General features: G+C 42.3%; 2 protein-coding genes across 4 annotated transcripts in view; one reads left to right on the top strand and one right to left on the bottom strand.

Annotated features, from left to right (window-relative positions):
- The window catches only part of LOC129813027 (rho-associated protein kinase 2-like), a 55,362-nt gene extending 33,333 nt beyond the window's left edge, over nt 1-22,029 (top strand). The window contains exons 4-32 of one of the 2 annotated variants that reach the window (XM_055865155.1): nt 5-142; nt 6,944-7,204; nt 7,401-7,545; nt 7,775-7,913; nt 8,086-8,177; nt 8,340-8,499; nt 8,681-8,744; nt 9,015-9,026; nt 9,187-9,275; nt 9,366-9,414; nt 9,543-9,678; nt 9,753-9,844; nt 10,028-10,274; nt 10,376-10,482; nt 10,573-10,729; nt 10,857-11,202; nt 11,336-11,405; nt 11,552-11,655; nt 11,844-12,030; nt 14,457-14,550; nt 14,666-14,760; nt 14,897-15,088; nt 15,304-15,472; nt 17,053-17,123; nt 17,215-17,303; nt 17,421-17,499; nt 17,624-17,888; nt 19,568-19,781; nt 20,693-22,029. In XM_055865155.1, the coding sequence (XP_055721130.1) occupies nt 5-142; nt 6,944-7,204; nt 7,401-7,545; nt 7,775-7,913; nt 8,086-8,177; nt 8,340-8,499; nt 8,681-8,744; nt 9,015-9,026; nt 9,187-9,275; nt 9,366-9,414; nt 9,543-9,678; nt 9,753-9,844; nt 10,028-10,274; nt 10,376-10,482; nt 10,573-10,729; nt 10,857-11,202; nt 11,336-11,405; nt 11,552-11,655; nt 11,844-12,030; nt 14,457-14,550; nt 14,666-14,760; nt 14,897-15,088; nt 15,304-15,472; nt 17,053-17,123; nt 17,215-17,303; nt 17,421-17,499; nt 17,624-17,888; nt 19,568-19,781; nt 20,693-20,696 (3,867 nt within the window). In that variant the 3' untranslated portion in view covers nt 20,697-22,029. Of the gene's footprint in view, nt 1-4; nt 143-6,943; nt 7,205-7,400; nt 7,546-7,774; nt 7,914-8,085; nt 8,178-8,339; nt 8,500-8,680; nt 8,745-9,014; nt 9,027-9,186; nt 9,276-9,365; nt 9,415-9,542; nt 9,679-9,752; nt 9,845-10,027; nt 10,275-10,375; nt 10,483-10,572; nt 10,730-10,856; nt 11,203-11,335; nt 11,406-11,551; nt 11,656-11,843; nt 12,031-14,456; nt 14,551-14,665; nt 14,761-14,896; nt 15,089-15,303; nt 15,473-17,052; nt 17,124-17,214; nt 17,304-17,420; nt 17,500-17,623; nt 17,889-19,567; nt 19,782-20,381; nt 20,576-20,692 lie in introns of those variants that run through there. The other variant, XM_055865154.1, reaches the window with a different exon arrangement.
- Nucleotides 22,030-22,173: 144 nt separating this feature from the next.
- On the bottom strand, nt 22,174-25,336 carry slc66a3 (solute carrier family 66 member 3). 2 transcript variants are annotated; one of them, XM_055865156.1, is made up of 8 exons: nt 25,058-25,336; nt 24,403-24,477; nt 23,950-24,032; nt 23,576-23,645; nt 23,411-23,468; nt 23,038-23,158; nt 22,813-22,854; nt 22,174-22,682 (listed from the first exon to the last, which is right to left on the bottom strand). In XM_055865156.1, exons 1-8 carry the CDS (start codon nt 25,201-25,203, stop codon nt 22,579-22,581), a joined length of 699 nt encoding a protein of 232 aa, XP_055721131.1. In that variant the 5' UTR covers nt 25,204-25,336; the 3' UTR covers nt 22,174-22,578. The 2 variants fall into 2 exon arrangements, with proteins under 2 accessions (XP_055721131.1, XP_055721132.1); XM_055865157.1 differs by lacking the exon at nt 24,403-24,477 and having other exon boundaries at nt 25,058-25,334.
- Between the last annotated feature and the right edge of the window lie 694 nt (nt 25,337-26,030).

The raw sequence follows: 26,030 nt of genomic DNA, 5'->3' as shown, positions 1-26,030 counted from the left end.
CCAGGTTCGACACAAAGCATCTCAGAAAGTGTATGCCATGAAGTTGCTGAGCAAGTTTGAGATGATCAAACGATCTGACTCTGCCTTCTTCTGGGAGGAGAGGGATATTATGGCCTTCGCCAACAGTCCCTGGGTCGTACAAGTAAGGCATGACTAGGGCTGTTACGGTGACCATGTTACCGCCGCACTGGCTTTCACGAGTCATGAAAGCAGTCAAATTCCACGTGACCGTTTAGTCATGATAATTAGGCTTCTCCACGCTCCGATGCTGCTGATGGTCATTAGTAGCCTAACAAGCTTGCTAAAAGCCTGGTATTCAGCACTCTATTGTCTCTCTAATCACTCTAACATCAATGCAAATCTAATCAAACATTTCTATAGGCTATGCAATTGTGTGAGAAAACAGAGTGATGACCTCTATTAAAAAGAGGAGGATCCCATCAGCTTTCTATAGGCTAGGACTACTATATTTATCAACTTTCCTAATATTAAGCACATTGCTTCTCTTTACAACAGGAGTACAGCCTACCTGGCTGGCATGAAAATGAGCCACAGGAAAGCGACCTCCATTCGCTATTTAAGTACATAGATCGATAGGGATGGGTACGGAAACCTGGTATTAAACGGGGCCCGGGGCTAAATTATGAAAGACTGTAGTATGGTTAAGCTCTGACGTTATCGGTTCTGCTTTCGGTACTGGAGAAATTAAGAAAATATATTTCCTATATATTATTGCTACATGAATGTTATCTTGCACGTTTTATCTCGCCAACCGTTTCTAATTTGCAATGAGATTAAGACATTTGTCTATGATGCATTTTTGCTAATCCCAATCCAGAAGAGATCTCTCTGGCGCTACAGCACACACAGCACCCTGCTCTTAATTAGTGACCATGGCTGAGAGAACTAAACATTCAAAAGTGTGGTTACACTTCACCAGAGTCGATGCTGACAAAGCTCGTTGCCACAAGTGCAAAAAGACTTTTGCTTGTAAGGGTGGAAACACGAGCAACCTGTCCAAACATCTATGGAAAGTGCATCATGTACAGGCAGAGAAATACAGTTTTAGATTGCTTAGCTCGTAGTTCATCTCTCGTTGCCTGATCTACATTAGGTATGTATGCTAGCAGCCTAGAGCCCACACACGGAGTTAACTAAATTATGCGAACATGGGTTCCTGATCAAAAGTAACCAATAGCCAGCTGATTGTTTAGCTATGGGTGCATTCAGAAATTCATTTGCTACTTTTTTGTTAAAGTTGCATCTACAATGAACCAACCCACTTCTGCCTGTAATACCGCTGGTCCAAGCCAAAGACAAGCCCAAAGCCCCTTAACGCTGGCAGCTAGTTGGAGGATGACTGAGGAGAGGGTGAATGAGTGCCACCTAGCCGTGACCAAGTTCATAGTGAAAGGCCTACACCACTTTGCAACAGTGGAGTCCAAGGGCTTTAAGTAACAGTCTGTCAGTATATATTGAGTTGTATTCATTTTTAGGATATAGTAGTATAAAAGGGTTGTATGTTAGTCCCATGTTAGTTCAACACATTAAAATATTTTTTTTTTTACTGTAGGGAGATGAGCAAGGCACTCAACCCCAAATACAGATGAAGTCGGAAGTTTACATACACTTAGGTTGGAGTCATTCATTTTCATTTTTCAACCACTGCACAAATTTCTTGTTAACAAACAATAGTTTTGGCAAGTCGGTTAGGACATCTACTTTGTGCATGCCACAAGTAATTTTTCCAACAATTGTTTACAGACAGATTATTTCACTTATAATTCACTGTATCACAATTCCAGTGGGTCAGAAGTTTACATACACTAAGTTGACTGGGCCTTTAAACAGCTTGGAAAATTCCAGAAAATTATGTCATAGCTTCTGATAGGCTAATTGACATCATTTGAGTCAATTGGAGGTGTACCTGTGTATGTGTTTCAAGGCCTACCTTCAAACTCAGTGCCTCTTTGCTTGACATCATGGGAAAATCAAAAGAAATCAGCCAAGACATCAGAAAAAAATTGTAAACCTCAACAAGTCTGGTTCATCTACACCTGCAATTTCCAAACGCCTGAAGGTACCACATTCATCTGTGCAAGCAATAGTATGCACCATGGGACAAACACCAAGTATAAACACCATGGGACCACGCAGCCACAATACCGCTCAGGAAGGAGACGTTTTCTGTCTCCTAGAGATGAACGTACTTTGGTGCGAAAAGTGCAAATCAATCCTAGAACAACAGCAAAAGGACCTTGTGAAGATGCTGGAGGAAACCGGTACAAAAGTATCTATATCCACAGTAAAACGAGTCCTATATCAACATAACCTGAAAGGCCGCTCAGCAAGGAAGAAGCCACTGCTCCAAAACCGACATTAAAAAAAAGCCAGACTACGGTTTGCAACTGCACACTTCCCAAAATAGATGGCATCATGAGGGAGGAAAATTGTGGATATATTGAAGCAATATCTCAAGACATCAATCAGGAAGTTAAAGCTTGGTCGCAAATGGGTCTTCCAAATGGACAATGACCCCAAGCATACTTCCAAAGTTGTAGCAAAACGGCTTAAGGACAACAAAGTCAATATATTGGAGTGGCCATCACAAAGCCCTGACCTCAATCCTATAGAAAATGTTCAAGGAGGCCTACAAACCTGACTCCGTTACATCAGCTCTGTCAGGACGAATGGGCCATAATTCACCCAACTTATTGTGGGAAGCTTGTGGAAGGCTAACCGAAACGTTTGACCCAAGTTAAACAATTTAAAGGCAATGCTGCCAAATACTAATTGAGTGTATGTAAACTTCTGACCCACTGGGAATGTGATGAAATAAATAATTCTCTCTACTATTATTCTGAATTGTCACATTCTTAAAATAGTGGTGAACCTAACTGACCTAAGACGGGGCATTTTTACTAGGATTAAATGTCAGGAATTGTGAAACTGAGTTTACATGTATTTGGCTGAGGTGTATGTGAACTTCCAACTTCAACTGTATACCCCTCCCTCCAGGAGTTACCTCAGTGACACATTAATTCCTACCTGGTAGGGTGTAGAAAAGGCCAACGTGATCGCTGAGCTGAAGGACGTGCCGAAGCTGGCTATCACATCCGACAGGTGGCCCAGCCTCTGTGAGGACCACTATCTCACTGTTAAAGTGCACTACACAAGCCAGGGCAGTATAAAACAGAAGGTCCTCCACACCAGGGCAGTGTACAAGTAGTGGCAGACGACATCTCAGACATTCTGGAAGAGTTTGAGACAGAGCCGAGCAAGATTGTAGCTGTGACTGTTGATAATGCTGGCAATATGGATGTTGCCATCAAGAGGCTACACATCCTAAAAATAGGATGCTTTGCACACACATTGAATCTGGCAGCACAGAAAATCTACAAAATGATTTCAATTGATAAATGGGCAGCCCGAATCAGAGCAGTGGTTGTGTGGTTCAAGAGATCCTCGATGTCCAAAACAGTCTTGAGGGAAAAGCATCAGCTCCTTGGTAAGAAGCCAGTTCAATTTATTAAAGTATTATTTTGAAATTCCCACATTTAACTATTTAATTCAATATTGAAGTTTGCGGTAATTAAATGTATGTTTTTTGTTGTTTCAGGCCATCTGCAATACTCACTCATCCTTGATCAGATGGAACTAGCTCTATCGAATGATAGAGACATTCATGGAGCAGTATCCAGCGATCCAAGCAGCAGCGTTGAACCCACAATTGCGAAAATCAATGTCCAAGGACAACCTGGACCGTCTGAAGGACGAGGACTTCCATAAGGCTGAGGAGTTTGTCCAGTTCATGAGAATCCTCCATACATTCACACTGTGTGTCATGTGAAAAGAATGCCACCTGTGGACAGATCAAACCCATCCTCAAAAACTGGAAGAGCACTTCACTGTGAACCATGAAGATACGTTTGTGGCAACCATCAAAGAGAAGGTGTGGGAGAACCTCTGAGCGCAATCGGGATGAGGACATTCAAGCCTTCCTGCATGAGGCCACAGCAATGGACCCCAGATTTAAAGGGAGGCCGGTGAGTGACGCCAACTGGGAGAGGCTGAGGAAGGCAACTGTTGAGGCCGATGTGACAGGAGCAACACCAGGGCTATCAGAGGAGCCGGAGCAGACAGACACAGAGCACCAGCAACAGGAGGAGTCTGAAGGAGAGGAAATGGAGGAGACCTCCATGTATGATCTCTGTAATTGCAAACAAAGGTTTCTGTACCAAATATTAAGTTCTGCTTTTCTGATGTATCAAATACTTATGTCATGCAATAAAATGCAAATTAATTACTTAAAAATCATACAATGTGATTTTCTGGATTTTTGTTTTAGATTCTGTCGCTCACGTTGAAGTGTACCTATGATAAAAATGACAGACATGCTTTGTAAGTAGGAAAACCTGCAAAATCGGCAGTGTATCAAATACAAATCTCCCCACTGTATGTGTAGACAAGATTAAATCAAGAATCGTCTGATGGGTGACAAAATTAGCCTATCACTTGTGAATGATGCCCAGCGTGAGGCAAGAAAGATTGCGTACCTTTTTTATTTCTCAAATCATAGTCGCACACCACATATAGTGCAATAGGCAATAGGTCTTTATGTTTTGATAAGGTTTGTATCACAACTAAAGTGGCCAAATAACTTCTTAAAAGGAAGCACATTAATCCACTTTAAAACGGGTGTAGAGCCTAACTGGCATACATACGCAGAGTGTGAATTTGAAGTTTGGAGAAGTTCATTTTCTCCATTAAAAAATGCACCTTTTATAATGAAAGTATTACAAGAGTAATCACATTTACTGTCACTTGACAATGTTGATAATGGAACATTTGTGCATATAGCCTACTGCCATGAGCGCATTACTGCGATTATAATCTAAAAAAATGGCTTAATAGTTTATCAACATTTTACGCTAAACGTTCTCAACTTGCATCAGGCTCATTGCTTAAAACTGTTTTTTTGATGAGGGTGGTTGTATTAATTTGGGATCTATCGCATCCCACAACTCCTAAACTGTTTGGAATATTTCAACTCTTGTAATATGGGGGATAGTAGATTGACATAGGCTAATCCTTTTGCTGTTTGTTAGGCCTATTCATCTTGTTGGCTGACAAAGTAAAAATGGACAGTTCTTCCAATATCTTTAATATGCTCCTCAGAATTGGATACGGGTGCACGCAGTTAAGTCCCCGATGTGTCTGTTTCACGCCTGTGAGAAAGACCCAGTCATGTGACGGAGAGCCTTGTGAGAGAGCGGTGCTTCGGAGCATGCAGGAAGAGGGGAATTATAATGATTATATTCAACCTAAGGGCACAACGGCCACTGGCCGCAAAAGTCATGGATTTTTTTTAGGGGTGATTACGGCCACACAAATCAAATTGTATTTGTCACATGCTCCGAATACAACCGCTGTAAACCTTATAGTGAAATGCTTACTGACAAGCCCTTAAAACTAACAATGCAGTTTTAAGAAAAATAAGTGTTAAGTAAAAAAATAGATAACTAATTAAAGAGCAGCAGTAAAATAACAGTAGCAAGGCTATATACAGGGGCTACGGTGTGCGGGGGCACAGGTTAGTTGAGGTAATTGAGGTAATCTGTACATGTAGGTAGAGTTAAAGTGACTATGCATACATAATAAACAGAGTAGCAGCAGTGTAAAAGAGAGGGGGGGGCAATGCAAATAGTCTGGGTAGCCATTTGATTAGCTGGTCAGGGGTCTTATGGCTTGGGGGTAGAAGCTGTTAAGAAGCCTTTTGGACCTAGACTTGGCGCTCCGGTGCTATGTGGTAGCAGAACAGTCTATGACTAGGGTGGCTGGAGTCTGTGGCAATTTTTAGGACCTTCCTCTGACACTGCCTGGTATAGAGGTCCTGGATGGCAGGAAGCTTGGCCCCAGTGATGTACTGGGCCAGACGCACTACCCTCTGTAGTGCCTTGCGGTCGGAGGCGGAGCAGTTGTCATACCAGGCAGTGATGCAATCAGTCAGGATGCTCTCGATGGTGCAGCTGTCGAACTTCTTGGCGATCTGAGGACCCATGACAAATATTTTCAGTCTCTTAAGGGAGAATAGGCTTTGTTGTGACTTTTTCACGACTCTCTTGGTGTGTTTGGACCATGATAGTTTGTTGGTGATGTGGACACCAAGGAACTTGAAGCTCTCAACCTGCTCCACTACAGCCCCTTCGATGAGAATGGGGGGCGTGCTCGGCCCTCCTTTTTCTGTAGTCCACAAAGGGGATGCTGCTGGGAAATTCTAGGCAATTTCAAGTGCTTGTCACATTGTGAATGAGAGACTGATGACGTGTGTACAGCCTGCGCAAAAAAACAAAGCAGAGCTCAAGCTTTTCAAGCAACTTTTTTTCAAATCATCATAGTCGTATCATGCAGCCTTACAATGTATTACAAATCTAAATGTATAGCCCAATGTTTGTAGAACAACCTAAAGTTAAATTAATATCTCTAAATGAAGCATACAGTATAGAAGTACCTGTTTCTTTGTTAACCGCTCAACAAAAAATAGCTGCATGCGCACACTCCCTTAAATTGTTTGGAGAAAATATCCTATTTCATTCAATTGTATTCTTCATACTATAAATAATGCAACGGAATTCTAAGCAAATCTTGTCTGCTAAATGAGCTAATGTAGCCCACAGCCATATGGTATAGTCAGATCAGTACTTAACATGTGTTTGTTAATTACCGTGAAACTGGCAGTTTTTTGCTTGACAATCACCGGCTGATGAAATGTTGTGACCGCCACAGCCCTAGACACGACACACACACACACACAGACTATATAATATATCACATAAGACAAACATGTCTCAAAACAATCTGCACAAACCAAATCGAACCAGAAAAGTGTGATGTAAGAGAACCCTTTAACTTGTATTGTTTTTGCTTCCCGGTCTGTGTCTAGTTGTGCTGTGCCTTCCAAGACGACCGTTACCTCTACATGGTGATGGAGTACATGCCTGGAGGGGACCTGGTGAACCTCACCAGTACCTACGATGTGCCTGAGAAATGGGCCCGGTTCTATACGGCCGAGGTGGTCATGGCACTGGATGCCATCCACTCCCTGGGCTTCATCCACCGCGACGTCAAGCCTGACAACATGCTCCTGGACCGCCACGGACACCTCAAACTGGCCGACTTCGGAACCTGCATGAAGATGGACTCGGTAAGGGCAATATTTTCCTCTTGTTCCAGTTGTGCAATGTGCTAAAGAGAGCATTACTCACAATACTTCCAGTGGAATATCTCTAGTGTCTCGCTGTGCTTTAAGTTAACACTTATATCTTAACTGTATATACTTGATGATTTAGACCTGGTTTGCTTGAGATAGTGTATCTAACTGAGGGATTGACTGGTTACAGACCGGGATGGTGCACTGTGACACAGCGGTTGGCACTCCAGACTACATCTCTCCTGAAGTTCTGAAGTCACAGGGTGGAGATGGTTACTATGGACGGGAGTGTGACTGGTGGTCTGTAGGGGTCTTCATCTTCGAGATGCTAGTCGGTGAGTTGGTGTTGTCTAACTTCTTGGTGTGTGTGTTTCCGCTCTTTGTTTATGCCTCAAAAATAATGATTCAATCTCCATTTCCACTAACTGAAGTCTTTTACTGGATGGTTTATCTGGAACTAAAATATTTAAAGTCTGCCTATAAAGATATATTAGAGAACTTCTAAGCAAATTGCTTAGAACATGTCATTATTTTGCACCTCATTTCTGTGTTTGTTCCTATTAGGTGACACACCGTTCTACGCCGACTCCCTTGTTGGAACCTACAGTAAGATCATGGACCACAAGAATTCCCTCAACTTTCCAGATGACATAGAGATCTCCAAAGATGCCAAAAACTTAATCTGTGCCTTCTTGACAGACAGGTAGTAATGATTTAAAAAATGATCAAGTAACCACAGTTACAAAAACTAAGTTACAGTTTGCAAAAATAATTTTGTTGTAGTCCTAATAAACCGACCAATATCCAGACTGTATTCAGACGGAACTGTCCCAGCTCTCATAACAGAAGTCCATGGCCCTTTATTTGGCGTTTAGGGAGGTTCGACTGGGCCGCAACGGGGTGGAGGAGATCAAACGACACCCCTTTTTCAAGAATGACCAATGGAACTTTGACAGCATTAGAAACAGTAGGTGTCTCTGTCAAGTCAATGTAATTATTTTATCATACAAATGTTATCATCCTGGTACAATACACAATATATTACATATGGATACTTAGAAATTACATGAATAACACAAACAATATATATATATTTTTCTCTCCCATCTCCCGTCTTGCTACTGTTCAGCGGCCGCTCCTGTGGTTCCAGAATTGAGCAGTGACATTGACACCAGTAACTTTGATGAGATAGAAGATGACAAGGGTGACGTGGAGACCTTCCCTACTCCTAAGGCCTTTGTGGGCAACCAGCTTCCCTTCGTCGGCTTCACATACTTCAAGGAGGACCAGTAAGACTTGAAAATGCATGTCCCCCTATCACACCCCCGTCCTCATCATGGACAATATTTTGACCTCAGCCATCCACTACACATGAGTTACTAAGTTTCACCAAGCTTTGATTGTGTTAAGGAGTATGAAAGTGTGTATGAGCTGTTAGTTCCTCATCAAACACCAATGTGTTTCCTCCAGGTTACTAAGCGGTGTGAATAACTCAACAGTTGTGACTGTGAACTCAACAGCCTTGAAAGGAGAGGTGGGTATTTCTATTTTGTGTGTATTAATCTAATGCAAAGCTATAAAAACAATGTCATAACTGGTCATAATAGTATAATTCCTGTAGTTGAGCTGAGGAGTTGTACACAATCTATCAGGTTCTTAGCGATGCTGACACATTTTAAGGAGATTTCCTCCAGAAGCTAAACAACAAGCTAATCCTGGAAAGGCTGTTGTAGAAGTCATTGACTTCTATGCTGACTGAAATTGTTTTGCCGAACTAACTTAATTAATTTCTCATCTGCTGCAGGATATTGTGATGGTAAGTATTCTCTTTCTTGACTCAAATCTCTGTTTTGAAATCAATTGGCTTTGAACAAATTGTGGTAAAATGATACGCTATAGTGTCAGAGCAGAGTCCAGGTGAAGTGTATCGTAACGGTTGTGCTTTCTCTTCCGTCCTCATCTTCCTCCTTGTTCAGTCAGCCAAGCTGCAGAAGAAACTCCACCAGCTGGAAGAGCAGCTCAATAATGAGCTGCAGACCAAAGATGAGCTGGAGCACAAGTGCAGGTAAGCATTATACACACTTACTAAAAACCATTATCGTTACATGTATGATCGTGGGAGATGAGGAAGTTGACATGCACTCTCTTCCTGCAGAACTGCCACCAGTCGTCTAGAGAAAACCTCCAAAGATCTTGATGAAGAAGTGAGAACTTTGGAGCTACAGTAGCAATATAGCATACAACTATAGCACACAACTGAGAAAAATGGCAACCAAGAAAGAATACGAGTTATTCCATTCCAACACTTTCCTTTGTGGTGGTACGTTGACAGATGAGTAGCAGGAAGGCTCTGGAGTCGAGTCTGAGGCAGCTGGAGAGAGAAAAGGCTCTACTGCAGCACAAGACTGTGGAGAGCCATCGCAAAGCAGAGAGCGAGGCAGACAGGAAACGCTGCCTGGAGAACGAGGGTGAGGATCGCTGGCTGAAAACACACACACACACACTGTATACTTTCATATCTAACTTGTGATGTGGTCTGCAGTCAACAGCCTACGAGACCAGCTGGACGAAATGAAGAAGAGAAATCAGAACTCGCACATATCCAACGAGAGGAACATTCACTTACAAAGACAGGTGTGTGTTTCTGCTTTAGGATAAAATGGCTTAATGTGTGTGTTTAAGTGCTTGTCTGTTTGTATATGGTAATGTGCATATGTCCACGTATGTATACTGAGTGTTTATGTGAATGTGTTTGTGTGTGTGATTGGAATGCACATTACCAAGTGACTAACTGACGTGTTCTCCATAATATTTCAGCTGGACGAGGCCAATGCTCTGTTGCGTGCGGAGCAGGAGGTGGCCACAAGGCTGAGGAAGGCCCAGACGGAAACAGGCAAGCAGCTGCAAGCTCTGGAGGCCGGGGGCAGAGAGCTGCAGGACAAGTGCTGCCTGCTGGAGCGCTCCAAGCTCACGCTGGAGAAGGAGTTCATCGGGCTGCAGGCAGCACTGGAGGCTGAGAGGAGAGAACACAGCCAGGGCTCTGAGACCATCACAGACATGCAGGGTGAGTGGGGATTTTGTTTGTGTGGGAGAGACTGTGCATGTATTCACATGTACATCTCTCGGAGCATGATTTGGTCTTTGGTGACATTTTTCTCTCTGTAGGGCGAATCTCGGGGCTGGAGGATGAGGTTTGGCAGGTGAGACAGGCCCTTTCCAAGGCAGAGACCGAGAAGAGACAACTACAGGAGAAACTCACTGATCTGGAGAAGGTAAACATCCACACTGATTCATATCACTACATCTATCATTTCCATACTTTTTATTACTTTTTTAACCCTCTTTCATATTCACTCCTGTAGGAGAAGAACAACAAGGAGATAGACATGACGTACAAGCTGAAGGTGTTGCAACAGGGGCTGGAGCAGGAGGAGGCATCACACAAAGCCACCAAGGCACGGCTCGCGGACAAGAGCAAGATTGAGTCGATCGAAGGCGCCAAGTCTGAGGCCATGAAGGGTAAGACCATTCCTGAGTTCTCAGGTATGACAAAGGACAGGAATCAGTCTTCGGTAAAGAAACTAGACTCTGGTTAGCAGGGTCAAATCTAATTAAATAAATCACTTCTCTTGCTCTCTTCCCCCAGATATGGAGCAGAAGCTTCAGGAGGAGAGGTCTTCTAAGCTGCGTGTGGAGAACAGGATGTTGGAGCTGGAGAAACACAGCAGCATGCTGGACTGTGACTACAAGCAGTCCCTGCAGAAACTAGACGAGCTTCGCAGGCACAAGGAGAGGCTCACCGAGGAGGTGAAGAACCTGACCCTGAAGATCGAGCAGGAGACCCAGAAGCGCAGTCTTACCCAGAACGACCTGAAGGCCCAGAACCAGCAGCTAAATGCCCTGAAGACCTCTGAGAAGCAGCTGAAACAGGAGGCCAACCACCTGCTGGAAATCAAACGCAGCCTGGAGAAACAGAACCAGGAGCTACGCAAGTCAGTCAACATTCTGACTTTCTTTTCGCTCCCCTTTTTTCATGTTTTACTTTTTTTGCAAATAATAATGCAGACAGAAAATGGCATAGCAATAAAACAAACTCGAAGGATTCATTTGTGTTTGTGACCACAGAGAAAGGCAGGACTCAGATGGCCAAATGAAGGAACTTCAGGACCAGCTAGAGGCTGAGCAGTATTTTTCGGTAGGTCTGCTGCAGCTATAACACTTAATGGTTGGTTTTTGACAGTGGAATCCTAACTTGAGATAACTTGCACCCTTTGTATGCATCCTTTACACTTGAAGTGTGAATTTGTGTTTTGAAGATGCCCATCTCTTTGTGTTGCCCAGACGCTGTATAAGACCCAGGTGCGGGAGTTGAAGGAGGAATGCGAAGAGAAGAGCAAGCTCTACAAGGACATACAGCAGTCACTTCAGGAGTTACAAGAGGAGCGGTGAGTACAAGGAAGTAGTGTTGCCCTACACTGTTTACTGACATTAGTCTACAACTCAAGTCCTGCTGAACTTATAAACATCTGACCAGATATCCAGAAGAGGATGGGCTTCTCTAGGGCCTGGTTTAAGCCTTCTTCCTCTTTACGGAGTTCTTGAAATGAATATCGTTATATTTGACCCCCCCCAGGGACTCCCTGGCGGCGCAGCTGGAGATCACGCTGACCAAAGCAGACTCGGAGCAGCTGGCTCGCTCCATCGCTGAGGAGCAGTACTCAGACCTGGAGAAGGAGAAGATCATGAAGGAGCTGGAGCTCAAGGAGATGATGGCACGACACAAGCAGGAGCTGGGCGAGAAGGACATCACCATCGGCTCGGTGAGTCGGCAGTGGTCCATGTTACTCTGATCAGGGTTTGCACAAGGTACTTAATAAAGTACTTGAATTTGGCACTCTGAAATTCATATACTGGAATACCTTGAAAGTCAGACATTTTCTCAAGTTGGTACTTGAAAAGGAGGAGGAGAACGGAAAATGATCCACTATGTTAATATGAAAAATATTAGAAAAATGTATTGGTCTTGCGAATTAATTTCCAGGCAGACCTCCAAGTTTTATTTCCTCACGTGTTTCGCTCTCTGATTGCCAGGTGAGCTCGCTCATTCCACCGACACTGCTATTTAGCCAGGCAGGTACAGAAGTGCCTGATTAGGCGCCGCCGAACGTCACATCCATACGTCACATCCATAGGTAAAATGGCAGGCAAATGTAGATTCGATGCTGCCTGGCAGGATATTGATATTTATGAATGGGTTTTGCCAGACCAACCAGGGATTTTATTTATTTATGAAATAGCGTTTATTCACCTTTTTTATTTTGTTAATTATTGTTTACCCACTTATTGCGTTCCCAGCGTTGATAAATGCTCATAAGGCATCTTGATCCGAGTTCTAATTGCGTCATACAGTACACCGGCACGCCTGAAGACCACAGCTAAGATCTCTCTAGTTCTCTTTCTCTTCCCTCTATCGTTCCAGTGCTTTACCCTGCAATCAGACTCTCTATTTTTCAAATGCACTTCCCATTGAAGTTCATTGGAGCTGGACTATTATTGCCCTGACAGAATTATTTGGGTGGACATTTTAGTTAAAAGGGAGGTTGTTTGTAAGTTGTGTATTGTTATTTGAACTGTATTGAGGTGGGGTGTACTAATGACATGTGGTCGAGAAGATTGTGGACATTTTTAAGGCCTTTGTTGTGTCTATGAACACCCCCCACATTCAAACCCTCTGCACTCCTCCACTGGAAGATAATACAGATTATTGCCAATCCTCTGTTGATGACTGGGTTCTTTCTTGTATGAAGTTGCTGTTCAATGCTCTGCTATTATTATTATTATTGTTATTGTATGAGGTATTCTTGGTGGGTTACCCCTGTGCTGTGATGTGTGTATTCTCTTTTCTCTCCACTGGCTATCTGGTAAACAGGCTACACTCTCGGCAGTCTCTTCTGCTGATGTGTGTGGGTCTGGTAGTGGTACTCTCTCTATTCTACTCTTTTCCTTTCGGCATGGTTAATAACTGCCTGGCGCCCGAACAAAATCTTTCTTTACCCCTCTCTAATAAATACTGCTACAGCTGGTTGCTGATATGTCAGTCAGATGTCTAGCTAGCAAGGTAGCTCAAGAGCTCTGGCTATTAGCCAGGTAGCTAGCTATAACTAGCTGGCTAGAAGGATAAAGTTAGAAGCTAACGTTGAACGGAGCCTGACTCAGCAAGAGCAGTTGACTGAAATTAAGCTAGCTATAATCAAGAAATGAGAACTTATCGTACCCTAACAAAATACCTTTCCTTTATAGAGAGTAGTGAGACAGACAGTGCTGAGTCAGGCTGCAATGAATGAGGCAAAGGAGATACACAGAGAGAGGAAGCATTGAAGCAAGAAGGGAGAGAGGTTAGTAGTACAGTGGTTGCCAAACTTGGGATCTGGTACCCATGTGGGGTCCCCTAAAATGTAAATAGCGTCCCCTGAGAGTTTTAAATCAAACACGTTAATAACTCGTTTCTCTTCAAATGGGTATAGAATACAACATTTTAGGGTAATCTGAGGTCCTTTTACACTGTCAGAATTCACTTTCATGCCATTATGTGTTGGGACAGCCTGTGGGACCTAAAATGTAGTGAAATACAGTATAAAGACAATTTAAATATGAAGTCAATTTAATATTATATACACTGAACAAAAAAATATACGAAACATGCAACAATTTCAAAGATGTTACTCAGTTACAGTTCATATTAGGAAATCAATCAACATCATCAGTTTTTTTTTTCATGAGGTTGTGGAGATATACTGCCATCTGTTGGTGACTAAAAACAATTGCACAATAGAAACTATTACAAATTGATGGTCCTTGAAAATAAATATTAGCGTTTGAAAAAGTACTTGAAAGTCCTTGAATTTGACTTGCCACTGTCTGTACGAACCCTGCCTGGTGTCCTGTTCCTGGAGGGCTGCAGTGGGATTGGGCTTTTGTCCCTGCTTAGTGCTTTAGAAAACACAGAATTCAACTGATTGAATAATCATCAAGAACTTGATAAGCTTAATCGGGTTTGCTTGTGTGCTACTGTAGTATTGGGCTGGGACTATAGCCAGGGCCAGGAGTAAACAACAACGTAATTGAGCATTGTGACCAATAGATCTGTGAGTCTGACTGAGGGGACACCTGCTGGGCCGTGAGGATGCTTTCTGCAGCTAAATACTATTGGATTGGTCTCACTTTTTGTCTGTTCTTTCCTGCCCAGCTGGAGGAGGCCAACCGAACCCTCACCAGCGACGTGGCTAACCTAGCCAATGAGAAGGAGGAGCTCAACAACAAACTCAGGGAGACGCTTGAAGGTGAGTTTCTGCATCCAGCCTGTGTGGGCGGGTGTGCATGTGGTTGGTTAAAAAGCGTAAACTATATTTCCATTCAACATCAGATAATGTTCTATTCTATTTGCCATGTGTTCAGAGCTGCAGACGTCCAAGGATGACGAACAGCAGATGAGCCAGGTGAAGCTCACGTTTGAGAAGCAGCTCCAATCAGAGAGAACACTGAAGACCCAGGTAAGGCAGATTTAATGTCATTTCTTCCAAGTTTTTACAATGTTGCACAGCAAGGAAATCGTGTTGAAAACACTTGTCTTTATTGTCTATTGTTTTAATTTTCATCATGACTATTGATTTATCTTGTGTGCATCAGGCTGTGAACAAGCTGGCGGAGATCATGAACAGGAAGGAGGTACGTGCGGCAGGCAGTCGGCGCGGCAACGACACTGACGTACGCAGGAAGGAGAAGGAGAATAGGAAGCTGCAGCTGGAGCTGAGATCGGAGAAGGAGAAACTCAACTCTTCCATCATCAAGTACCAGAGAGAGATCAACGACATGCAGGCGGTCAGTCCAAGCGCAACACAACCTTATACTAACTGTCACATATCTATTACACAACCACCTGTATAGCACCATCATTAATTACCAGAGAGAGCTCAATGACGTGCAGGTGGTCAGTCACACCAAGAGAGATCAACTAAGCTAACAGGGGCCTCAAAATATACAATATACAGACATTTCATATGTATGTTTCCTTTCTCCCTGTTTGTGTCAAATAGCAAATAGCGGATGAGAGTCAGGTACGCATTGAGCTGCAGATGGCCCTGGACAGTAAGGATAGTGACATAGAGCAGCTACGTAACCTCCTCAGCTCTGCCAACGTTTCCTCCCTGGAATCAGCCAGTATCAACAGTGGACCAGACTTTGATGCGGACGACGCCTACACAGGTAAGGAGTACCCATTTTATACTGTATGTGTGTGCAAAACCCAATGTACAAGCGGTCCTGTTCAAATAGCCTTGTACCTCACATGTATGTTTAAATTTACTTTCGGTTATTTTCTTAACGCTAAGCCTAATTATAAACTGTTGTTCAAGCCCTGGATGCTGATTGGCTGAAAGCCGTGGTATGAGACAATATACCACGGGTATGACACAACTACTTGTTTACTGTCCTAATTACATTGGTAACCTGTTTATAATAGCAATAATGTACCTCAGCAGTTTGTGGTTTATGGCCAATATACCACGGCTAAGAGCTGTATCCAGGCAGTCCGCGTTGCGTGGTGCCTAGGGACAGTTGCCTGGCTACCCAGACTCCTTGCTCCGGCCAAAAGCTACGCCAGGCTGGATCTGAGTACTTCCCCAACGATTTATAGAACACAAACACATTCGAACCGTTCTGATTGTTCTCAAAACCCAATGGGTTGGGCCAATGCCAGAACACACGTGGGTATGCAGTGTTTTGAAAACTTGCCATTTGCTTTGATTCTCTGATAGGTAAGAGATGATACAATCGCTGATGACTTTGTTATGTACAACACCCGTCATTTGCTATTCACCACAAGCAACTTCAATGTTGACAGTCTGACTGAAGTATGTAGGCAAACAGGCTGTGTTTAAATCATCTTTTTTTCCACTAATTGGTCTTTTGACCAATCACATCAAATATTTTTCAGAGCTGATCTGATTGGTCGAAAGACCAATTAGTGAAAACAATAATTGGGCTACCTTAGAGCACCTAACAGCCCATAGCCATGGTATATTGGCCATATACCACACCCCCTTGGGCCTTATTGCTTAATAAAGAACTAAGACCACTTGAGCTTCTGTCTTCACAGTTTATTCACTCAATGATTTTTACACTTAACCTTTTACAGTAATGTTTCTATACCTCTTGCATTTTCTATTGTCTTCGTTTATCCTTTCTTTCCCTTTTCCCCCATCTCTCTGGACAGTTTTAGTACTTGGAGTCTGGTTTGGCCTTTCTATCTGCTGTCTTCAGAGTCCTTCTGTAACCACCCTTTTTTAAGTACACGAAAGATTGCGCCTTTATTCTATTGAACATGGCCAAAAACAAATGGGGGGGAAATGAGGTGACTTGCTCTCTTGTCCTGTAGTGCCAGCTATCTTTCCTATTGTCTTTGGCATGTGATGGTTTTTGACTTGTTGTCCAGTTGCCAGTATGTATACAGGATCACTTTAATAGGCTACTAATGACTCAGATGATTTGCGTGATTGATACATTGATTGATTTATTTGACTGGTTGACTGATATTTTGTCCATTTATGAAGGAAAACTTCTCTGCAGCTGAAACACCAGCTATTAAACCTGCATGTTTTGCAGTTGAGTCCATCCATAATGTGTGCAGAGTTGCTGTGGACATTTTCTGCATCTGCTGTTTACATCATTTTTGTGGACTGAAATAGAAAAAGCTATGTTTCCTGGGAATATGTACAAACTGAAGCGTGTAGATCTATCACAACATTGCCCTGCTGTTTTAATGTTTCCCCCTCTTTCACTCTCAGAAATGAGACTAGAGGGATGGCTTTCACTGCCGGTGAGGAACAACACAAAGAAGTTTGGATGGGAGAGAAAGGTGCAAAGATTTTCAACCTGGCTTACTGATCAAACATTGTAGTTTTATATTGTTGATGTTCTACAGTTAATTTTTTTTTAATTGTCTCTAGTATGTGGTTGTGAGCAGCAAGAAGATTCTGTTCTATAACAGCGAACAGGACAAAGAGCTATCCAACCCTTACATGGTGCTGGATATCGAGTGAGTAACGACTATCTACCTGCTCCTTTTATTTACATTTAAATGATCATGCTAATGCAGATAACTGTAGTCCCCAAAAATATTTTGCCTTAACGTTTTGTTCTATTCCCTTTTCAGTAAACTCTTCCACGTGCGACCTGTCACTCAAACAGATGTTTACCGTGCTGACGCCAAAGAGATCCCCAGGATATTCCAGGTCCCTTGCTTCTTATGGCTCTTTGTTCATGCATTTATTTAACGATTCATGTGATGGGGCTAGTTCATACTGTTGATGGTAAAGATTGACATCGACCATGATGGTCTCTTCCTTCTCTCCTCAGATTCTGTATGCCAACGAGGGAGAGTGTAAGAAGGAGCCTGAGTTCCCAGTGGAGCTGGCAAGTGGAGAGAAGTCCAGCTACATCTGCCACAAGGGCCATGAGTTCATCCCTACACTCTACCACTTCCCCACCAACTGTGAGGCGTGCACCAAGCCCCTGTGGCACATGTTTAAGCCTCCTCCTGCCCTGGAATGCAGGCGATGCCACATCAAGTGTCACAAGGACCACATGGACAAGAAGGAGGAGATCATCGCGCCCTGCAAAGGTAGGGGTGTTGGGGTGAGGGTGGTGTCGTTACTTATTGCAGAGCAGGTTTGCATACAGTGCCTCCAGAAAGTATTCATACCCCTTGACTTATTCTACGTTTTGTTAGCCTAAATTCAAAATTGTATTTTTTAATCTCACCCATCTACACACACTACCCCATAATGACAGTGAAAACAACATGTTTTTATAATCTTTTGCTAATTTATTTAAAATTAAATGCAGAAATATCTCATTTACATAAGTATACACACCCCTGGGTCAATACTTTGTAGAAGCATCTGGAGTTGGGTTTTTTTCTCCCATTCTTCCTTGTAAGCTCTGTTAAATTAGCTGGGGAACGGCAGTGAACAGCAATCTTCAACTCTTTCCACAGATTTTCAATAGGAATCAAGTCTGGGCTTTGTCTGGGTCACTCAAGGACTTTCACATTCTTGTTCTGAAGCCATTCCAGTGTTGCGTTGCCTGTATGCTTGGGGTCATTGTCATGTTGGAACATAAATCTTCTTCCCAGTCTAAATTTGTTTGCACTTATTAAGGATTTGCCTGTATTTGCCTCCATTTATTGTTCCCCATTGATCCTTACCTGTCTTCCTGCTGCTGAAAAGCATCCCCATAGCATGATGCTGCCACCACCATGCTTCACTGTAAGGATGGTGTTAGACGGAGGATGAGCTGTGCCTGTTTTTCTCCAGACATTGCGCTTTGCATTCAGGCCAAAGAGTTACATGTGTCTCATTAGACCACAGAATCTCTTATGGTCTCAGTCTTTCACATGCCTTTTTGCCAACTCCAACCGTGCTGTCATGTGCCTTTTTCTCAGGAGTGGCTTCCGTCTGGCCACTGTCCCATAAATCTCATATTGGTGAAGAGACTGTTGTCCTTCTGGCAGGATCTCCCATCTCAGCCAAGGAACTCTGTAGTTCTCTCACAGTGGTCATTGGGTTCTTGTCCAATGACCAAGGTCCTTCTTACCTAGTTCCTCAGTTTCGTCGGACGGCCAGCAATAGGTCAGAGTTTGGGTAGTTCCATATTTTTTCCATTTACCAATGATGGAGACCACTGTGCTCTTGGAAACTTTCAACACTCTACAAATAGTTTTATACCCTTCCCAAGATTTACACTATCACAATTCTATCTCGGAGATCTATGGACAGTTCCTTGGACTTCATGATATAGTTCTGCTCTGACATGCACTGTCAACTGTAGGCCCTTATATAGACAGGTGTTTCTCTCAGAATAATTTAATTGGCCACAGGTGGACTCCATTCAAGTTTCAGTGACATCTCAAGGATGATCAAAGGAATTTGGATGCACCTGCGCTCAATTTGGAGTGTCATAGCAAAGGGTTGTGAATACTTATGTAAATGAGCTTTCTGTATTTTATTTTGAACAAATGTGCAATTTTAAAAAAAACATGTTTTCACTTTGTCATTATGGGGTAGTGTGTGTGGAGATGGGTGAGAGAAATATTTAATTCAGCCTGTAACACAACAAAATGTGGAATAAGTCAAGGGGTATCAATACTTTCTGAAGGTACTGTATAATCATATAAAAATACATTGTCGGGGGCATATATAGGGATGGTTAGGGGGTTGAGGTGTGCAGCGCTGTTTCGTAAGTTTGTTTGCACAGTTCTTTGTCTTAAACACAATATAAACCCTTTTTGTCCCCCTGCAGTGAACTATGATGTGTCCATGGCCAAGAACTTGCTGCTGCTGGCTGTGTCGCAGGAGGAGCAGCAAGAGTGGGTGGGACGACTGGTCAAGAAGATCCCAAAGAAGCCGCCGGCCCCCGAGCACTTTGCCCGCTCCTCACCCCGTGTCTCCATGAAGGTCCAGCCCAGCCAGTCCATGAGGCGGCCCAGCAGACAGCTGCCCCCAAGCAAGAACAGGTAAAAGCAAAGGCCAGACATAAACCGTAAAGCTAGGGCTCTGGTGGACAGAAAAAGGGGTAACCTTACACCTTTTAAATACTTATGTGAGAAGGATGTGACTAGTGCTCTGTGGTTAGGGGCCATGCTCAACACCACTTTCCTCTTTCAGATTGCTCGACTTTGGCCTACAGGACTGGCATTGGGAGTTAGATGATATCGATGATGATGATGCTTTTGATTTCTGATGAGCAGATAGGGTAAAAGCCTAGGTAAATCCCCAGAAAGGCATGTTGTGCAGTGAGTTTGGTTGTATTGGAATAGAACTCGGATATTCTCAGCTGAATATTGTTTATTCTTATATTTTTCTAATCTATTGCCTGGTGTTCTGGAAGAGGTTTGTGTACCTGAATTTAAGAAATTAAATGTGCAAGTGTTCTCTTGTCTTCATAGTTGAATATGTCAGGAAATATTACAAACACTTAGGTTTCCAGGAACCCTACCACACTACTGGATCTGATTCCTATGATTGGACCCTTAAAACTCTTTCCTTTCTGGATATCCTATTTCTTATATCAGCCTCCTACTGAACCCTGTGTGACCTTTTCCCTTTGACCTCAGTCCCCCTAGAGCCGACGCCCCCAGGATGCAACGAGAAGACTCCAAAAGTGGCCATTGAGACATGACTTACATATTCTCTGTGTGTTTCAGATTGACTAGTCTTTTTAATGTAGAAGAGTGTTATAATATGATGGTTTGTATGTTTATTTACGATGACTGACGTTTTGCAATAAAACATGCAATCAAAAGATCCATTCTGCGACTATGGGTGGTTGTATGTGTGACAGCTGCATGCTGATGCAGGCAATGTTGCTGAGCTGTGGGTTGGTTTTAGAGAAACTAATACTTTCCCCCTCTTTCTCTTTCTCCAGTTAACCTTACTTGGGAATGTGGTGCTGGTTCGAGGTGGTGGGTGTTTCCTCCTAACACACAATCAAAAGGCTGATAACAATGTTCCACTTGGCATTTCCTCCATGCACAACTTTGATTGCACTTCACTCTTCCAGAAGACTTCTCTATCTATTCCACTTCCGCCTTGTCTTTTTTGCCAGTCACTTCAACTGCTAGTCTCCCGAGAACAATGTGCCAACACAACTACTTGTCGTCTGTGTGCATACGAAGAGCAACTTCTCTCCAGGTTCCTTAAGGAGGGGGTGAGGCCAGGGGATGTCGAGGCCATGGGAAGGGGTTTGGCTTTGGACTTTGTATCCCGATTTTCACTCAACACAGAACAGCAGCCTCAATTAAGCCAAACGGCATGTGAGAGCAGAGGGCTGAAGCACTTACCTTGACAACACTTAAGAAATCCACATTGGAAAAAGCAGAGATCAAGAGATGAGGTTTGAGGTGATCTGCCAACCTGAATGTTCGTGGCAAAGACAATTCTTTCAATAATACAGTTGATGATTACAAGCCATCGTAAGTATCTAGTGCAGAACACTATGCCCACAAGGAGAACTATACTGTAAACTGGTAGGTGGATAGAGCTGAAGTTCAGATGCTAACATTTACCTAATAGCACTTCACCCTGGCATTGCCTTAATGTACTTGCAGCATGACAATTTATAAGAGGGAAATGTTTAATGCACCAGCTGAATGCAGCATTAATACCATAGCTTGACTCCTTCATTGTTTGGATGTACATCTGAGCAAACCAGAGATGAAGCACGAGTATTGTATGACTTAGAAATTATGCTGTTTATTTTCTATTCAAAATCTACTTGGAGGGTGCCCCTACCATCTTCAAAATCGTCTCTGTGCTGTTGCCTACATGCCTTTTGGGAAGTCCACCCGGAGTAAGATTTTTATTTTTCTCCATGGAAGAGGGGAACATCAAGTTTACTTATCTTTGTTTAAATAAAGATGGAAAAAGTCTCTACAAATGTATTCATTCACAAGCTGAAAGTATTGAACAGTAATGTGTAATGGAAGCTTTTTGAATGTTTCTGATATTTTTGTAAAGAATTCCTCTTGGCACGTGGTGTGCATCTGGCTCATATTTCAGGTGGAGAGTGATGGTGTGCTCTCCTTTATTCAAGCTTCTGAAAAGCACGTTTTATACATATTAATATACAGTATTTTACATGACATACAGTGCACATTGTATTATTTATACTGCCCTGTCCACTTTGTATTAAGGCGCTTCATCCAGAATGCATGTTTGATATTGCTACAATAAAGAAATGTATGTGCCTTCTGGTTTAGGTCATTGAGGTGTATGTTGTCTTTTTGATACCAAAAATAAGTTATTAACCACTGTCCTGTGTGATATCTGCATATACCAGTCAAATAGTTTTATAGATATGGTGAAAAATTTGGCTTTCCGATATTCGCTAATAACAGAAGGCCACTATTTCAAAGGTGGTATGGTTTATTGATTAAAATCTTTAGAAAATAAATTGAAAGTTACAGCTGTTTAATGTTTTATCCTGAGAAACATCTGCATCTCAACAGAAAGGATTAACACACCCAATATATTAGCTCAACACATTTTTTAATATTTTGCACTAACTTGACCTGTTGTCAAATGGAATGTTTAATTGTCTGGCTTATAACCAGCATTAATGTTAAAAAGAATGGTACCAAACTTTTTAGAAAATAACCCTTTTGATATCAAAATGGTTGGGTTGCCACCTGTCCATTTGTCACACACAGTCTTCAGCTTCATGTCTGGGTGAAATTATACATTGAAAAAGGGAGTGCAGACAAATTGTCCAGTTTTAGACATTGGAGGTAATAACTGTTTGTGACAGGAGACTTAATCCTGCTTCTTCTGTACTTCCCCAGACCTTTTCCTGTAGTACAAGACTGTAGCTAGCACCCATGAATTCAGCAGTGCCATGACAATAAATCGCACCAGAACTGTGGACAGCGGAAGACAAAACAGATGTTAGAAACACATGCTGCTGCACACTAATGTAATGACGGGTAATAACAGACATTTTCATTCTCCAGCCAACACCTGATAATTGCAGTGGCAGGACTGACTTACCCTGCATGTCTCCAGTTGTCACACTGGTGGTGTAAATCCTTGCTGAAACAAGACAGTTAACATTATTACATTCCATGACTATCTTCATCACTGTGGTTGCGAGATCACCTAGGCAGGCACTTGGTCATAGCTCCAATTTGCTGCTGTATTGCTCATACTTATATCCTTACAGATCTGTAAGGGCTACGGCCTATGTGTGTGTATGGTTTAGAATGGTTCACTCACCAAAACATGTGTAGGTAGCCATACCCCAGGAGAGGGCGCTAACCTGGCCTGAGTCCTTGGACTGCCACAGGCATTGGAGCTGGGCAAACTTACTGCCAGCACTGATGAATGTACACAGGCTCTGAGAGAGATGGAAAGGTAAGCAATTGATTAAGATAACATTGAAAGGTCTTTCGACATGATGCAAGTTATTTCATCATTGACTGGTGCTATATCTATATTTGGCTATGGAAACAATTTGATCAATGTGACTCTAGTAAGAGTCCTTTGCAAGCTGTTCTTCATAATACAATATTCTTTCTGGCATTGTGGAAATTGACTGTCTGAATAACCTACTGCTCTTTTTCACATCTCTCCTCAGTCTTCTACTTACCATGGCCAAATCAATTATCCACTTCTGCACAGTGAGTAGTTGCCAGCCCCCCATAAACCTGATCAAGCCATGTCAAGGATCTGCTACCAATTTCCAAAAGGTTAGCATTATGTAAATCAGGCGTGTGTGTGTGTTTTGTTTTGCTGCATGAGCAGGGAAGGATACACAACTGCATAGATCAGACTCTGCTTCAGGCTGCCATTGTAATGTAGAATCAAGAGCAGGAGGATGACATCTGGGACAAATAATGGTACACAACAGGATTAAAAGAACATGCTGTAACTCACTGTGTAACACACTTATACAGAGATCAGGTATGCAAGGCTAGTGCATTGTCGCCCACTGTAGGTTTGGGGGACGAATACCCGGAGTTACAACCACAATAGATTATCTGAATTTTTTACCATTTGTGGTTAGCAACAACCCCGAAGGGATGCAAAATAACTCTGGAGAGTATTGTTAACAGGGAAACAGGACTATTTCATTAAATGAATGAACAGGAAATTTCATCTTTACCAAAGGGTAGAAAGATGGCCCACCTTGAGCAATGAGGATGGGGTACTCCAAGTAGGTTGGGGGTGGGTAGTCATAGTACATCTGGTAGGTGACAAACACAATGAACCTAAAACAAGATGTGTTATTAAGTGTATGGAAGATAAAGAATTACGTGTAGGTACAACAGGGAACACAAAGTGAACAAGCAAGCCGTGGATCTGCAAGGGAGCAACCTGATGATGGAATATTCACACCTGACCCAACCATGCGCTGTATTTAAGGGCATTTTCATACGATAATGCTTCAGGATCCAAATTAGAGAATGTTCCTTAGAACAATAACAAAGTTAGGTGTGTATCGTGATATGGTGCAATGAGCTTCGAGCCAACAGGATATGAGAGAAGTGAAAGGATGTGTTGCTAAAAGGAGAGATTAGGGACTGCAACGTCAACAAACCATGATGAGTCATGTAAAGTAGCAGGCAGACGGTAAAATACCCATGCTGAAGGCCTACCACTCCTTCCATGCCTGAGAGCCAGTGTAATTCTGGCAGAGTGTCAGGATCCAGTGAGCTGTGGAGGATGATAACTGATATTCTTCACATTTATATATTTACTGTCTCACAAAGATAGAGCTTCTCCATGTCCATTAGAACAAGCAAACACACAGATTTTTTAATCACAAAATAGGCAGACTGCCATCTGGGTGGATGAGGTCAAATTCCCTGGGCCATCTTTAATCTGATCCTGAACCAAATCTGATAAATACTTGCCCGCAACAAGGATATTTCAATTCAGAGCAACACTGCAACATGGTCTGTACAGTCATCATGATTTCATGTATGGTTTGTTGTAATTTTTCTGAATGTCTATTTACTTTCATCTTACATGAGTCAACCATAGAACGCAGGAAGTTTATTGCATATCATGGGTTTACTCGATACAATGCAACTTAATTTATGCATGATGTTGTCGGCTACACTGTATCCGCAAGCGTTGCAATTATGTATTATCACATATAATTAGATTTCTAGTCTACAATTAAACCACCATGCAAACATCAATCAACAACCAATTACACATTAATAGAACCTAAAAAGGCAGATATTAGGACGGAGTATAATATAACCATGCGCTGCTTTGTAAAACATACCCGGTTAGCTCCAGCAGAAGACTGTTGAGGCTGACACCCGTTGTCGATTTCGCGCGCATCAAAACAAATATTTGCGGAAACTTTAGCACCATGCACACAAACAGTGTGCTAAAGTTAGCGGCATGTAGTAACTTGTCTGATTCCATGATTTCACAATTATATGAAGATCTATCGACCTTTGGCTCACAGATCACTAACGACTACTAACTATCACAGGATCGAGGTGGCTTGCACGGAGTTTTGATTTCACTTCCGCACACATTACCCCACCCCTATGTTTGTTTGTTTTTACCCCAAATCCCATCCGTAGTAAAACAAATTTAGAAATTGAAAGTTATTATAATTACTGGTACCTATCATTTTAATTAATATGAATATTGTAGACGGTGGCTTTAAATCGATATTTTGGAGAGTATTTTCTCTCTCCAATATTATGAACTTTGCGCAAAATGTATACACATTTTTCAATCAGAAAATCCTAATTGTTTTCTAGTGTGAGGCAGAGACGCTTGAAACGTCATTCACTCAGCATCGTTCAAACAGACAATTATAATTTAATTACACTCTTTCAGAATTTTTTTTTATTTGTAGCCTAATGTAGGGGGTTTATTCAATACATTTTAATTAGTCATTGTATTGTGTTACAGTGGATTTCAAAGTCTACTGTACACTCAGTGTTTTAATTGTGTTTTCCATTGCCATGATTCTGGTATTGGAAATATGATCCTCATAGGATAATGTAGGCTACATACTGTAGTTTTAGTGGTGCAGTACATGTAATCTCAATTCAATTTGATGTGGAACGTGATGGGCTTTAAGCCTTTTTATGGATTTCAGAGTGGGGAGTTGAACACAACCACACATCAATCAAACCTCTAGGATGAATTCAAAAAGAGTGGGACATCATATAAACAGTGACAGCTTAATCTTGACCCATTTGTTTTTTGGTCTAACAAATCAAAACTATTGTTAC

Source organism: Salvelinus fontinalis, chromosome 16 (genome assembly GCF_029448725.1).
Source record: "Salvelinus fontinalis isolate EN_2023a chromosome 16, ASM2944872v1, whole genome shotgun sequence".
NCBI classification, from domain to species: domain Eukaryota; kingdom Metazoa; phylum Chordata; class Actinopteri; order Salmoniformes; family Salmonidae; genus Salvelinus; species Salvelinus fontinalis.
Note: the sequence above shows the minus strand (reverse complement) of the source record. Positions and strands in the feature narration are given on the sequence as shown.

What these genes read in the sequence shown, in the direction of transcription:
- slc66a3 (XM_055865156.1), bottom strand. Translation starts at nt 25,203, where the DNA reads ATGGAATCAGACAAGTTACTACATGCCGCTAACTTTAGCACACTGTTT. An exon ending in CCCCATCCTCATTGCTCAAG is followed by an intron (nt 23,646 to 23,949) that starts GTGGGCCATCTT and finishes TATTTGTCCCAG; the next exon opens with ATGTCATCCTCCTGCTCTTG. An exon ending in GGCTACCTACACATGTTTTG is followed by an intron (nt 22,855 to 23,037) that starts GTGAGTGAACCA and finishes GTCTTGTTTCAG; the next exon opens with CAAGGATTTACACCACCAGT.